Genomic DNA, 14,497 nt, shown 5'->3' with positions numbered 1-14,497 from the left:
CTGGGGGACACCACTTGTCACATCCCGCCAATTAGTGTACCTACCCTTTATCCCCACTCTGTCTCCTAACTCCCCACCAATTTCCAACCCAAGTCAAAAGCTCCTGTTCCGTGCTTTCTCGTTTGTATAACAATCTCTGAATATCCCACACCCCGTACTGTAACAATCTCTGAATATCCCACACCCCGTACTGTAACAATCTCTGAATATCCCACACCCCGTACTGTAACATTCTCTGAATATCCCACACCCCGTACTGTAACAATCTCTGAATATCCCACACCCTGTACTGTAACAGTCTCTGAATATCCCACACCTCGTACTGTAACAATCTCTGAATATCCCACACCCCGTACTGTAACAATCTCTGAATATCCCACACCCCGTACTGTAACAATCTCTGAATATCCCACACCTCGTACTGTAACAATCTCTGAATATCCCACACCCCGTACTGTAACAATCTCTGAATATCCCACACCCCGTACTGTAACAATCTCTGAATATCCCACACCCCGTACTGTAACAATCTCTGAATATCCCACACCCCGTACTGTAACAATCTCTGAATATCCCACACCCCACACTGTAACAATCTCTGAATATCCCACACCCCATACTGTAACAATCTCTGAATATCCCACACCTCGTACTGTAACAGTCTCTGAATATCCCACACCCCGTACTGTAACAATCTCTGAATATCCCACACCCCATACTGTAACAGTCTCTGAATATCCCACACCCCGTACTGTAACAATCTCTGAATATCCCACACCCCGTACTGTAACAATCTCTGAATATCCCACACCCCGTACTGTAACAATCTCTGAATATCCCACACCCCGTACTGTAACAATCTCTGAATATCCCACACCCCACACTGTAACAATCTCTGAATATCCCACACCCCATACTGTAACAATCTCTGAATATCCCACACCCCGTACTGTAACAATCTCTGAATATCCCACACCTCGTACTGTAACAGTCTCTGAATATCCCACACCCCGTACTGTAACAATCTCTGAATATCCCACACCCCATACTGTAACAGTCTCTGAATATCCCACACCCCGTACTGTAACAATCTCTGAATATCCCACACCCCGTACTGTAACAATCTCTGAATATCCCACACCCCACACTGTAACAATCTCTGAATATCCCACACCCCATACTGTAACAATCTCTGAATATCCCACACCTCGTACTGTAACAGTCTCTGAATATCCCACACCCCGTACTGTAACAATCTCTGAATATCCCACACCCCATACTGTAACAGTCTCTGAATATCCCACACCCCGTACTGTAACAATCTCTGAATATCCCACACCCCGTACTGTAACAATCTCTGAATATCCCACACCCCATACTGTAACAATCTCTGAATATCCCACACCCCGTACTGTAACAATCTCTGAATATCCCACACCCCGTACTGTAACAATCTCTGAGTATCCCACACCCCATACTGTAGCAATCTCTGAATATCCCACACCCCGCACTGTAACAATCTCTGAATATCCCACACCCCGCACTGTAACAATCTCTGAATATCCCACACCTCGCACTGTAACAATCTCTGAATATCCCACACCCCGTACTGTAACAGTCTCTGAATATCCCACACCCCGTACTGTAACATTCTCTGAATATTCCACACCTCGCACTGTAACAATCTCTGAATATCCCACACCCCGTACTGTAACAATCTCTGAATATCCCACACCCCGTACTGTAACAATCTCTGAATATCCCACACCTCGTACTGTAACAATCTCTGAATATCCCACACCCCGTACTGTAACAATATCTGAATATCCCACACCCCGTACTGTAACAAGCTGACATACAGAATCAAAATGTAGAGGGACAGAGGGAGCTTGGAGTGCATGTCCACAGATCCCTGAAGGTAGCAGGACAGGTTTATAAGGTGGTTAAGAAGGCATACCGAATGCTTTCCTTTATTAGCCGAGGCATAGAATACAAGAGCAGGGAGGTTATGCTAGAACTGTATAGAACACTAATTAGGCCACAGCTAGAGTACTGCGTACAGTTCTGGTCACCACATTACAGGAAAGATATGATTGCATTAGAGAGGGTACAGTGGAGATTTATGAGGACGTTGCCAGGACTGGGGAATTTTAGCTATGAGGAAAGATTGTATAGGCTGGGGTTGTTTTCTTTGGAACAGTGGAGGCTGAGGGGAGACTTAATTGAGGTGTATAACATTATGAGGGACCGAGATAGAGTGGATAGGAAGGACCTATTTCCCTTAGCAGAGAGGTCAATAACCAGGGGGCAGAGATTTAAAGTCATTGGTAGAAGGATTAGAGGGGGGTTGAGGAAAATCTTTTTCACCCAGAGGGTGGTGGGGGTCTGGAACTCACTGCCTGAAAGGGTGGTAGAGGCAGAAACCCTCATCACATTTAAAAAGTACTTGAATATGCACTTGAAGTGCCGTAACCTACAGGGCTACGGACCAAGAGCTGGAAAGTGGGATTAGGCTGGAGAGCTTTATTTCGGCCGGCACAGACACATTGGACCAAATGGCCTCCTTTTGTGCCGTTAATTTCTATGATTCTAAAATAGAACAATAAGCATATCACAACTGTAACAGACCCACAAAACCAAGCAAATGTCCGTCAAATCCACTCTCCCCAGTAATTCGGTGTGACCGCACTGCAGCTGGCAGTGAGGCTGTTGTATAATCCTTCCCCCGATACAGTACCCTCTCTGTAATGTCCATCACAAGACACTGACAGCACTTCTGATTTGACTCAAGTTTTGAGTCAATATTTTCTTGCAATCAGGACAAATATTCTCTTCAGACAAAAAATCCTTTGAATTTAAAAGAAAAACTATTTGGGTCACTTGACATCTCTTTGTGGCCAGGACAATGTGCAAAAGCTCTTGCCTTGTTAAACCGCCCCCAAATTACAAATAGAGACACATTATAAACTAAATGGTACAATTTTAAAGGGGGTGCAGGAACAGAGAGACCTGGGGGTTTACACAGACAAATCTTTGAAGGTAGCAGGACAAGTTGATAAATAGAGGCATAGAGTACAAAAGCAAGGAAGTTATGGTAAACCTTTATAAAACACTAGTTTGGCCCCAGCTGGAATGTTAAGGGACTGAGGGAGGAGAGTGACTGAGGGAGGAGAGAGACTGAGGGAGGAGAGTGACTGAGGACGGAGAGCGACTGAGGGAGGAGAGCGACTGAGGGAGGAGAGCGACTGAGGGAGGAGAGCGACTGAGGACAGAAAGCGACTGAGGGAGGAGAGCGACTGAGGACGGAGAGCGACTGAGGACGGAGAGCGACTGAGGGAGGAGAGCGACTGAGGGAGGAGAGCGACTGAGGACGGAGAGCGACTGAGGACGGAGAGCGACTGAGGACGGAGAGCGACTGAGGACGGAGAGCGACTGAGGACGGAGAGCGACTGAGGACGGAGAGCGACTGAGGACGGAGAGCGACTGAGGACGGAGAGCGACTGAGGGAGGAGAGCGACTGAGGGAGGAGAGCGACTGAGGGAGGAGAGCGACTGAGGGAGGAGAGCGACTGAGGGAGGAGAGCGACTGAGGGAGGAGAGCGACTGAGGGAGGAGAGCGACTGAGGGAGGAGAGCGACTGAGGGACGGGAGCGACTGAGGGACGGGAGCGACTGAGGGAGGAGTGCGACTGAGGGAGGAGAGCGACTGAGGGAGGAGAGCGACTGAGGACGGAGAGCGACTGAGGGAGGAGAGCGACTGAGGGAGGAGAGCGACTGGGCGGAGAGCGACTGAGGACGGAGAGCGACTGAGGACGGAGAGCGACTGAGGACGGAGAGCGACTGAGGACGGCGAGCGACTGAGGGAGGAGAGCGACTGAGGGAGGAGAGCGACTGAGGACGGAGAGCGACTGAGGACGGCGAGCGACTGAGGGAGGAGAGCGACTGAGGGAGGAGAGCGACTGAGGGAGGAGAGCGACTGAGGGAGGAGAGCGACTGGGCGGAGAGCGACTGAGGACGGAGAGCGACTGAGGACGGAGAGCGACTGAGGGAGGAGAGCGACTGAGGGAGGAGAGCGACTGAGGACGGCGAGCGACTGAGGGAGGAGAGCGACTGAGGGAGGAGAGCGACTGAGGACGGAGAGCGACTGAGGACGGCGAGCGACTGAGGGAGGAGAGCGACTGAGGGAGGAGAGCGACTGAGGGAGGAGAGCGACTGAGGGAGGAGAGCGACTGGGCGGAGAGCGACTGAGGACGGAGAGCGACTGAGGACGGAGAGCGACTGAGGGAGGAGAGCGACTGAGGACGGCGAGCGACTGAGGGAGGAGAGCGACTGAGGGAGGAGTGCGACTGAGGGAGGAGTGCGACTGAGGGAGGAGAGCGACTGAGGGAGGAGAGCGACTGAGGGAGGAGTGCGACTGAGGGAGGAGTGCGACTGAGGGAGGAGAGCGACTGAGGGAGGAGAGCGACTGAGGGACGGGAGCGACTGAGGGAGGAGAGCGACTGAGGGAGGAGAGCGACTGAGGGAGGAGAGCGACTGAGGGACGGGAGCGACTGAGGGACGGGAGCGACTGAGGGAGGAGTGCGACTGAGGGAGGAGAGCGACTGAGGGACGGGAGCGACTGAGGGAGGAGAGCGACTGAGGGATGGGAGCGACTGAGGGACGGGAGCGACTGAGGGAGGAGAGCGACTGAGGGACGGGAGCGACTGAGGGACGGGAGCGACTGAGGGAGGAGAGCGACTGAGGGAGGAGAGCGACTGAGGGACGGGAGCGACTGAGGGACGGGAGCGACTGAGGGAGGAGAGCGACTGAGGGAGGAGAGCGACTGAGGGACGGGAGCGACTGAGGGAGGAGAGCGACTGAGGGACGGGAGCGACTGAGGGACGGGAGCGACTGAGGGAGGAGAGCGACTGAGGGACGGGAGCGACTGAGGGACGGGAGCGACTGAGGGACGGGAGCGACTGAGGGAGGGGAGCGACTGAGGGAGGAGAGCGACTGAGGGAGGAGAGCGACTGAGGACAGAGAGTGACTGAGGGAGGAGAGGGAGAGATTTAAGGTGATTGGCAAAAGAACCAGAGGCGACATGAGGAAAAAAAAATTTACGCAACGAGTGGTTAGGAATTGGAATGCACTGCCTGACAGGGTGGTGGATTCAGTTCAATAGCAGCCTTCAAAAAGGAATTGGATAAATACTTGAAGGAGAAAAATTTGCAGGGATATGGGGTAAAAGCGGGGGAGTGGGACTAACTGGATTGCTCTTTGAAAGAGCTGGCACAGACTCGATCGGCCGAATGGCCTCTTTCTCTATGAATGGCCTCCTATTCTAAGATTCTATGACACTTACAGGTTAGTTGCTGGTTTACTTCTTCTGGGTGCTCGTGCAATTGTACGCATATTTGGAGCTTTCCTATACTTGGCTAAAGTTTGAATAGTCTACCGGGAGTGGTCTGGCTGGTGCTGAAGTACATTTCTGTTCATTTAAAAGCTTCTGCTGAAATAAGTTGCTTCCAGACATGGGGGGCCTGGCAGAGCTTCCCCTGGGAATTGAGCATGACTGGGAGAATGAAGAGAGGCCACGCAGAGCGGGACAAGCTGCTAGAAGAGGGAGGAGGAGGAGGGGGAGAAGGGCTCTCAACAGGAGGCCATATCCGCCAAGGTTCTTTAGGGAGCAATTCTCTTGCCTCAACTTCAGCAAGGACCAATGCTTGAGACGTCTTTGCTTCACAAAAGAGGTTGTGACTGAAATCTGCCAACTGCTGCAACCTCAAAGCAGGGCAAGGACAGCATTGGATGTGGCTGTCATGGTTGAATAGCTGCCAGAGTGTGCGAGCTGTGAGCTGTGGGTGCGAGGTTTGCAGCAGTGCTAAGAGGGTGAGGTAAATCATATGAATTTTAGGGTTGAGTACTGATTGATTGAGATTGTTGGTAGGTGGGTGATGGGGTGCAGTGAATCGAGCAGTGGATGAGGCTCGTGGTGCAGTTGGTAGGATGTGCCATTTGAAGATGAACTCACTCACCTTGACAATGTGTGTCAGATCGTTAAACTTCTTCCTGCACTGCATCCCTGTTCTTGGAGCAACGCTCCTGGCATTGGCCTCCGCCGCTACTTCTTCCCACTGCCTCCTGAGCATATGTCTGGAGGGCCACCTGCCCCCCGCTGTGGATACAGGATGTCTTTCCTCTCCACATCTTGCACCAGGACCTCCAGTGCAGGGACTGAAACCCTTGGTGCTCGCGCTCTCGCTCGTTCAGCCACTCCTCAAAGTATCACAGCCCAGATTCACTTTTCAGAACGCTCCCAGTATTCGACTAAAAACAAGGGCATATAAGGTAGCCAAATCTAGTGGGAGGATAGAGGATTGGGAAAACTTTAAAAAGACAGCAAAAAATAACAAAAAGATTGATTAAGAAAGGGAAGATAGATTATGAAAGTAAATTAGCAAAAAATATAAAAACAGATAGTAAGAGTTTTTATAGTTATATAAAAAGAAAAAGGGTGGCTAAAGTAAATGTTGGTCCCTTAGAGGATGAGACCGGGAAATTAATGGTGGGAAATATGGAGATGGCAAAAACACTGAATGAATATTTTATATCACTCTTTACAGTAGAAGACACTAAGAATATCCCAACACTGGACAAACAGGGGGCTAAAGGGGGGGAGGAGCTAAACACGATCAAAATCACTAAGGAAGTGGTACTCGATAAAATAATGGGACTCAAGGCGGATAAATCACCTGGACCTGATGGCTTACATCCTAGGGTCTTGAGGGAAGTGGCGGTAGGGATTGTGGATGCATTGGTACTAATTTTCCAAAACTCCCAGGTCTCGGCAATGGTCCCGGCAGACTGGAAAACTGCTAATGTAACACCCTTATTTAAAAAGGGCAGTAGACAGAAGGCTGGAAACTATAGACCGGTTAGCCTAACATCTGTGGTAGGTAAAATTTTGGAGTCCATTATTAAGGAGACAGTAACAGGACATTTGGATAATCATAATTTAATAGGACAAAGTCAGCATGGTTTTATGAAGGGGAAGTCATGTTTGACAAATTTGCTGGAGTTCTTTGAGGAAGTAACATATAGGGTGGATAAAGGGGAACCAGTGGACGTAGTGTATTTAGACTTCCAAAAGGCATTTGACAAGGTGCCACACAAAAGATTATTGCTTAAGATAAAAAATCACAGGATTGGGGGTAATATTCTGGCATGGATAGAGGATTGGCTATCTAACAGAAGGCAGAGAGTTGGGATAAATGGTTCATTCTCAGACTGGCAATCAGTAACTAGTGGTGTTCCGCAGGGGTCAGTGCTGGGTCCCCAACTCTTTACAATCTATATTAACGATTTGGAGGAGGGGACCGAGTGTAACATATCAAAGTTTGCAGATGATACTAAGATGGGAGGGAAAGTAGTGAGTGAGGAGGACATAAAAAACCTGCAAGGGGACATAGACAGGCTAAGTAAGTGGGCAGAGATTTGGCAGATGGAATACAATACTGGAAAGTGTGAGGTTATGCACTTTGGCAGGAAAAATCGTAGAGCAAGTTATTATCTTAATGGCAAAAAACTGGAAAGTACTGAAGTACAAAGGGATCTGGGGGTCCTGGTGCACGAAACTCAAAAGGTTAGTATGCAGGTGCAGCAAGTGATTAAGAAGGCCAGTGGAATGTTGGCTTACATTGCTAGGGGGATAGAATATAAAAATAGGGAGGTATTGCTTCAGTTGTACAAGGTATTGGTGAGACCGCACCTGGAATACTGCGTACAGTTTTGGTGTCCATACTTAAGAAAGGACATACTTGCTCTCGAGTCAGTACAAAGAAGGTTCACTCGGTTAATCCCGGGGATGAGGGGATGGACATATGAGGAGAGGTTGAGTAGATTGGGACTCTACTCATTGGAGTTCAGAAGAATGAGAGGCGATCTTATTGAAACATATAAGATTGTGAAGGGGTTGGATCGGGTGGATGCGGGGAGGATGTTCCCGATGATGGGTGAAACTAGAACTAGGGGGCATAGTCTTAGAATAAGGGGCTGCTCTTTCAAAACTGAGATGAGGAGGAACTACTTCACTCAGAGGGTGGTAGATCCATGGAATATGCTGCCCCAAAAAGCTGTAGAAGCTACATCATTACATAAATTTAAAACAGAAATAGACAGTTTCCTAGAAGTAAAGGGAATTAAGGGTTACGGGGAGCGGGCAGGAATTTGGACATGAGTCTAGGTCCGGATCGGTCATGGCCCTGTGGGTAGCGGAGCGGGCCCAGGGGCTGTGTAGCCTGATCCTGCTCCTATTTTGTGTGTCTAATTCTGTTAGATTCAGGAGATGGTTCTGTGATAGTGGATTGGCGGTTAGGATCAGATCAGCCATGATCTTATTGAAAGGCGGAGCAGGCTCGAGGGGCCGATTGGCCTACTCCTGCTCCTATTTCTTATGTTCTTATGTATCACTTCCTGCAGCCACAATTCACCTCCCCTTTAAGAGGTGCAGGCTGCCTTTATCTAACACTGGCCACTCACAATATCTCACAAACACTCTCGGGAGCCGCAAGCCTACATTTCGTTGTACTGCACTTGTGCACTAACAATGACAATAAAAGTTGATTTGATTTGATTTGATATCAAGCCCCCTGCTGATGCGCGCAGCCAATGAACAGCGCAGAGGGCGCTGGATGCACGCAGCAATCTTGTAAAACAACAGGCAGCACCAATCTAACGTACTGCCTGCAACGCAATTAGTGGGTGCGGGTTAACCACGGGCCCCACGCCCGTTTTCGGTGGTGAACCAATTTAACCCCCATGATGTCCGTCAGTATCTGTATCAAGAAAAGACAGGTTAACATTTTGGATTCCCGAAAACACTTAAATCCCCCCCCCCCCGCCGCCCCCCCGTGACCCTCTGCGCTTCTCGTCTGAGGACGATAACTCCTTGCTGGGGTACAGTCCGTGGCTGCTAGTCTTCCTCCAGTGACCTTGCTCAGGTTGCCATTCTTGGTGTGTGGTTCTCAGATAATGAGTGTGGGCAGTGTATTAACAGAAGGTGTTCCAGCTCCACCCAACCCTGTCCTCACCATACGCCCACACCCTGTACTATCCCCAGCACCACAGGCAGCAACTTCAGGGGGATTGCTGCATTTGGAAGGGGGTTGGCAACACGCTTTTTAAAAATTATTCGTTCATGGGATGTGGCCGTTGCTGGCAAGGCCCAGGATTTATTGCCCATCCCTAATTGCCCTCGAGAAGGTGGTGGTGAGCTGCCTTCTTGAACCGCTGCAGTCCGTGTGGTGAAGGTACTCCCACGGTGCTGTTAGGGAGGGAGTTCCAGGATTTTGACCCAGCGACGATGAAGGATCGGCCAATATATTTCTAAGTGAGGATGATGTGTGACTTGGAGGGGAACTTGGAGGTGGTGGTGTTCCCATGCACCTGCTGCCCTTGTCCTTCTAGGTGGCAGAGCTCGTGGGTTTGGGAGGTGCTGCCGAAGAAGCCTTGGCGAGTTGCTGCAGTGCATCTTGTAGATGGTACACACTGCAGCCGCAGTACGCCGGTGGTGGAGGGTTTGAATGTTTAAGGTGGTGGGTGGCGTGCCAATCAAGCGGGCTGCTTTGTCCTGGATGGTGTCGAGCTTCTTGAGTGTTGTTGGAGCTGCACTCACCCCGGCAAGTGGAGAGTATTCCATCACACTCCTGACTTGTGCCTTGTAGATGGTGGAAAGGCTTTGGGGGAGTCAGGAGGTGAGACACTCGCTGCAGAATACCCAGCCTCTGACCTGCTCTTGTTGCCACAGTATTTATGTGGCTGGTCCAGTTAAGTTTCTGGTCAATGGTGACCCCCCAGGATATTGATAGTGGGGGATTCGGCGATGGTAATGCCATTGAATGTCAAGGGGCGGTGGTTAGACTCTCGCTTGTTGGAGATGGTCATTGCCTGGCACTTGTGTGACGCAAATGTTACCTGGCACTTATCAGCCCAAGCCTGAATGTGGTCCAGGTCTTGCTGCATGCGGGCATGGACTGCTTCATTATCTGAGGAGTTGTTGGGGGAGGGAGTTTGAGGGCAAGCTCCTGCTGGGAAATATTGATTTACAGTACTTAATTTGCTGCATTATCCAGCATTTGGATAATGATTTTTCATGTGTTATGATGTGTGTTATATTTATATATGTGGGTGTAACAGTATGGATGTGTTTGACAAGCTTATGAATGAAATCAGTTCTTTTAAGATCTTCTCCCTCACCAGTTCCACCCACACCCACTGCCCCACAACCCTCCAACTGTACATCCTGTGAAGACCACGCCTCTGGAACTGGCTAACTCTTCAATCTCTGATCCACCATCGTCAGCTACTCCTTTAACCACTATGCTCCTGTTCTTTGGAACTCCCTCCCACAGTATCTCCATCTGTCCCGCTCCCTTTCTGCTTTTAAAAGTCTCCTGAAAATTCTTCTATTCAACCAGGATAGTGGAGGTGAAGACAAGCACCTATTTAAGAACCAATTGAATGTTGTAGTGGTGTGACTTTAGAGCTTCAATTTTATGGGTCAAATGTACTGCTCCAGCTGTAACTATCCTGTGCCCGATCGATCCCTGGCTCGCTCTCTCTGCCTGATCGATCCCTGGCTTTCTCGCTGTCCAGTCGATCCCTGACTCTCTCTGTCCAATCGATCCCTGGCTTTCTCTATCCAATCGATCCCTGGCTCTCTCTCTTTCCGATCGATCCTTGGCTCTCTCTTTCCAATCGATTCCTGGCTCTCTCTATCCAACCGATCCCTGGCTCTCTCTCTCTCTTTCCAACCGATCCCTGGCTCTCTCTGTCCAATTGATCCCTGGCTTTCTCTCTCTGTCCAATCGATCCCGGTCTCTCTCTCTCTCTCTCTCTCTGTCCCATCGATCCCTCGCTCTCTCTTTCTGCCAGATCGATCCCTGGCTCTCTCTCTGTCCAATCGATCCCTGGCTCCCTCTCTCTGCCTAATCGATCCCTGGCTCCTTCTCTCTGCCTGATCGACCCCTGGCGCTCTCTCTCTGTCCAATCGATCCCTGGCTCTCTCTCTGTCCAATCGATCCCTCGCTCTCTCTTTCTGCCAGATCGATCCCTGGCTCCTCCTCTCTGCCTGATCGACCCCTGGCTCTCTCTCTCTGTCCAATCGATCCCTGGCTCCCTCTCTCCGATCGATCCCTGGCTCCCTCTCTCTGTCCAATCGATCCCTGGCTCCTTCTCTCTGTCCGATCGATCCCTGGCTCCTTCTCTCTGCCTGATCGATCCCTGGCTCTCTCTCTCTGTCCAATCGATCCCTGGCTCCCTCTCTCTGTCCGATCGATCCCTGGCTCCCTCTCTCTGTCCAATCGATCCCTGGCTCCTTCTCTCTGTCCGATCGATCCCTGGCTCTCTCTCTCTGTCTGATCGATCCCTGGCTCCCTCTGCCTTGTCTATCCCCAGTTCCCTCTGTGCTCATCTCCCTCTGTGTCCTATGGGTCTCTGGCCCCAGTGTGCACGATAGATGCCTGGTCCCTGTGTCCTATCGATCCTTGGCTCGATGCGGTGCAGATCCCCGGTTTAGGATATAATTTTGAATATTGTTGTGAAAGTAAAAGGGGTGCTCGGCCTTTCTGAAGTTGATTTTCATTCCTTCAGCCACGTGACTCAGATGACTTCATGGACCCACCCAGTGACCAACGCACTGAGCCTGCCCCGCGTGGAGGGGAGTGGAGACGCTGTTCCTCGGGAGCTTCCGCAATTCAAGAGCTGACGGAGACAAGGAGATGCCGAGAGTGAGAATAGATTTGTTTCATCAAAACCGACCCCTATAAATCACACCCAGCAGCAAGATCTCGCTGTAAAGATCCTCAGACAGCACACACTGAAAAATGCTCTGTAGATGTATTCAGTCTTTTATAAGCAAAATAGGGCTTGGATTACTGGGCATCTACTGCCTTTTGTTAGAACGCTGACCTTTCACCTCCGGGTCTGAGCTCTAATTCAGGCCAGTTATGGGGTTGGGGGTCAAGGTCCAACATGAACTGAGTTTGTGCAGTTCCACATTGGCACAAGTCCGTGATATAAAATTTGCCCATTTTTTGCATTACACTTTTTAACTCTTAATAACCACAACAGTGCTGTTGGAATTTGGATAATGTAGCACTGCTGCAGTAGGGGTAAGGTAAAGACATATTACTGGGAGAGTCCGTGCCCTGGGAGTGTTTGATGGGACAGTGTAGAGGGAGCTTTACTCTGTATCTAACCCGTGCTGTACCTGCCCTGGGAGTGTTTGATGGGACAATGTAGAGGGAGCTTTACTCTGTATCTAACCCCGTGCTGTACCTGCCCTGGGAGTGTTTGATGGGGACAGTGCAGAGGGAGCTTTACTCTGTATCTAACCCGTGCTGTACCTGCCCTGGGAATGTTTGATGGGACAGTGTAGAGGGAGCTTTACTCTGTATCTAACCCGTACTGTACCTGCCCTGGGAGTGTTTGATGGGACAGTGTAGAGGGAGCTTTACTCTGTATCTAACCCGCACTGTACGTGCCCTGGGAGTGTTTGATGGGACAGTGTAGAGGGAGCTTTACTCTGTATCTAACCCATGCTGTACCTGCCCTGGGAGTGTTTGATGGGACAGTGTAGAGGGAGCTTTACTCTGTATCTAACCCGTGCTGTACCTGCCCTGGGAGTGTTTGATGGGACAGTGTACAGGGAACTTTACTCTGTATCTAACCCATGCTGCGCCTGCCCTGAGAGTGTTTGATGGGACAGTGTAGAGGGAGCTTTACTCTGTATCTAACCCGTGCTGTACCTGCCCTGGGAATGTTTGATGGGACAGTGTAGAGGGAGCTTTACTCTGTACCTAATCCGTACTGTACCTGCCCTGCGAGTGTTTGATGGGACAGTGTAGAGGGAGCTTTACTCTGTATCTAACCCATACTGTACCTGCCCTGGGAGTGTTTGATGGGGCAGTGTAGAGGGAGCTTTACTCTGTATCTAACCCATGCTGTACCTGCCCTGGGAGTGTTTGATGGGGACAGTGTAGAGGGAGCTTTACTCTGTATCTAACCCGTGCTGTACCTGCCCTGGGAATGTTTGATGGGACAGTGTAGAGGGAGCTTTACTCTGTATCTAACCCGTACTGTACCTGCCCTGGGAGTGTTTGATGGGACAGTGTAGAGGGAGCTTTACTCTGTATCTAACCCGCACTGTACGTGCCCTGGGAGTGTTTGATGGGACAGTGTAGAGGGAGCTTTACTCTGTATCTAACCCATGCTGTACCTGCCCTGGGAGTGTTTGATGGGACAGTGTAGAGGGAGCTTTACTCTGTATCTAACCCGTGCTGTACCTGCCCTGGGAGTGTTTGATGGGACAGTGTACAGGGAGCTTTACTCTGTATCTAACCCATGCTGCGCCTGCCCTGAGAGTGTTTGATGGGACAGTGTAGAGGGAGCTTTACTCTGTATCTAACCCGTGCTGTACCTGCCCTGGGAATGTTTGATGGGACAGTGTAGAGGGAGCTTTACTCTGTATCTAACCCGTACTGTACCTGCCCTGCGAGTGTTTGATGGGACAGTGTAGAGGGAGCTTTACTCTGTATCTAACCCATGCTGTACCTGCCCTGGGAGTGTTTGATGGGACAGTGTAGAGGGAGCTTTACTCTGTATCTAACCCGTGCTGTACCTGCCCTGGGAGTGTTTGATGGGACAGTGTAGAGGGAGCTTTACTCTGTATCTAACCTGTACTGTACCTGCCCTGGGAGTGTTTGATGGGACAGTGTAGAGGGAGCTTCACTCTGTATCTAACCCGTGCTGTACCTGCCCTGGGAGTGTTTGATGATGACAATGGGAGAGAAATGTTCCTTTCCTCCACACTGACAACCCTCACCTTAATGACCTCTTCTTCGCGAACCCTCCCTATCTAATCCTTAATAAAAGGAATAATTCTGTTTGTGGAGTGTTGAGAATTTTTTTTGGAGGAGTGTGCACTATACCTTTTGCCCTCTGTGAAATCTGTTTTGCATAATCCAGGCTGACGCACCCCAGTACAGTACTGAGGGAGTGCTGCACTGTTGGCGGTGCCATCTTTTAAATGAGACGTTATACCAAGGCACCGTCTGCCCTCGCAAATGGATGTAAAAGATCCCTAAAAACAGATAATCTTGACATTATCACATTGCAGTTTGTGGGAGCTTGCTGTGCGCAAATTGACTGCTGCGTTTCCCTACATTGCAACAGTGACCACACTTCAAAAGTATTTAATTGGCCATAAACGCTTTGGGTCATCCTGAGGTTTTGAAAGGTGCTATAGAAATGCAAGTTCTTTTTCTGAGCCAGGATGGTACCATTGCAAGACCTTGACAACCTTTGATTGTGGCGTGGAGACAATGGCTGGTTGTCTGCTGTGGAGCCTGTACACGGGCCATTTCTGTTTCTTCAAAGAAGCTGCTATTTCCACTGGCTCATTTCAGCAACCCCTCCTGTGTGGAAAATGACAAGAACATCATATAGATGTGTGTTTTTCCC

At 50.0% G+C, this 14,497-nt stretch overlaps 1 protein-coding gene across 1 annotated transcript in view; it reads left to right on the top strand.

Moving 5' to 3' along the window:
- Positions 1 to 13,920, top strand: part of stxbp4 (syntaxin binding protein 4) — a 234,426-nt gene extending 220,506 nt beyond the window's left edge. The window contains exon 20 of the mRNA XM_085964116.1: positions 11,627 to 13,920. Within this exon, the coding sequence (XP_085820242.1) occupies positions 11,627 to 11,741 (115 nt within the window). The 3' untranslated portion in view covers positions 11,742 to 13,920. The remainder of the gene's footprint in view (positions 1 to 11,626) is intronic.
- The last annotated feature ends 577 nt before the right edge of the window (positions 13,921 to 14,497 follow it).

This window comes from Somniosus microcephalus, chromosome 21, assembly GCF_052327205.1.
Source record: "Somniosus microcephalus isolate GS21.2 chromosome 21, FLI_Smic_1.0, whole genome shotgun sequence".
Classification (NCBI taxonomy): Eukaryota; Metazoa; Chordata; class Chondrichthyes; order Squaliformes; family Somniosidae; genus Somniosus; species Somniosus microcephalus.
Note: the sequence above shows the minus strand (reverse complement) of the source record. Positions and strands in the feature narration are given on the sequence as shown.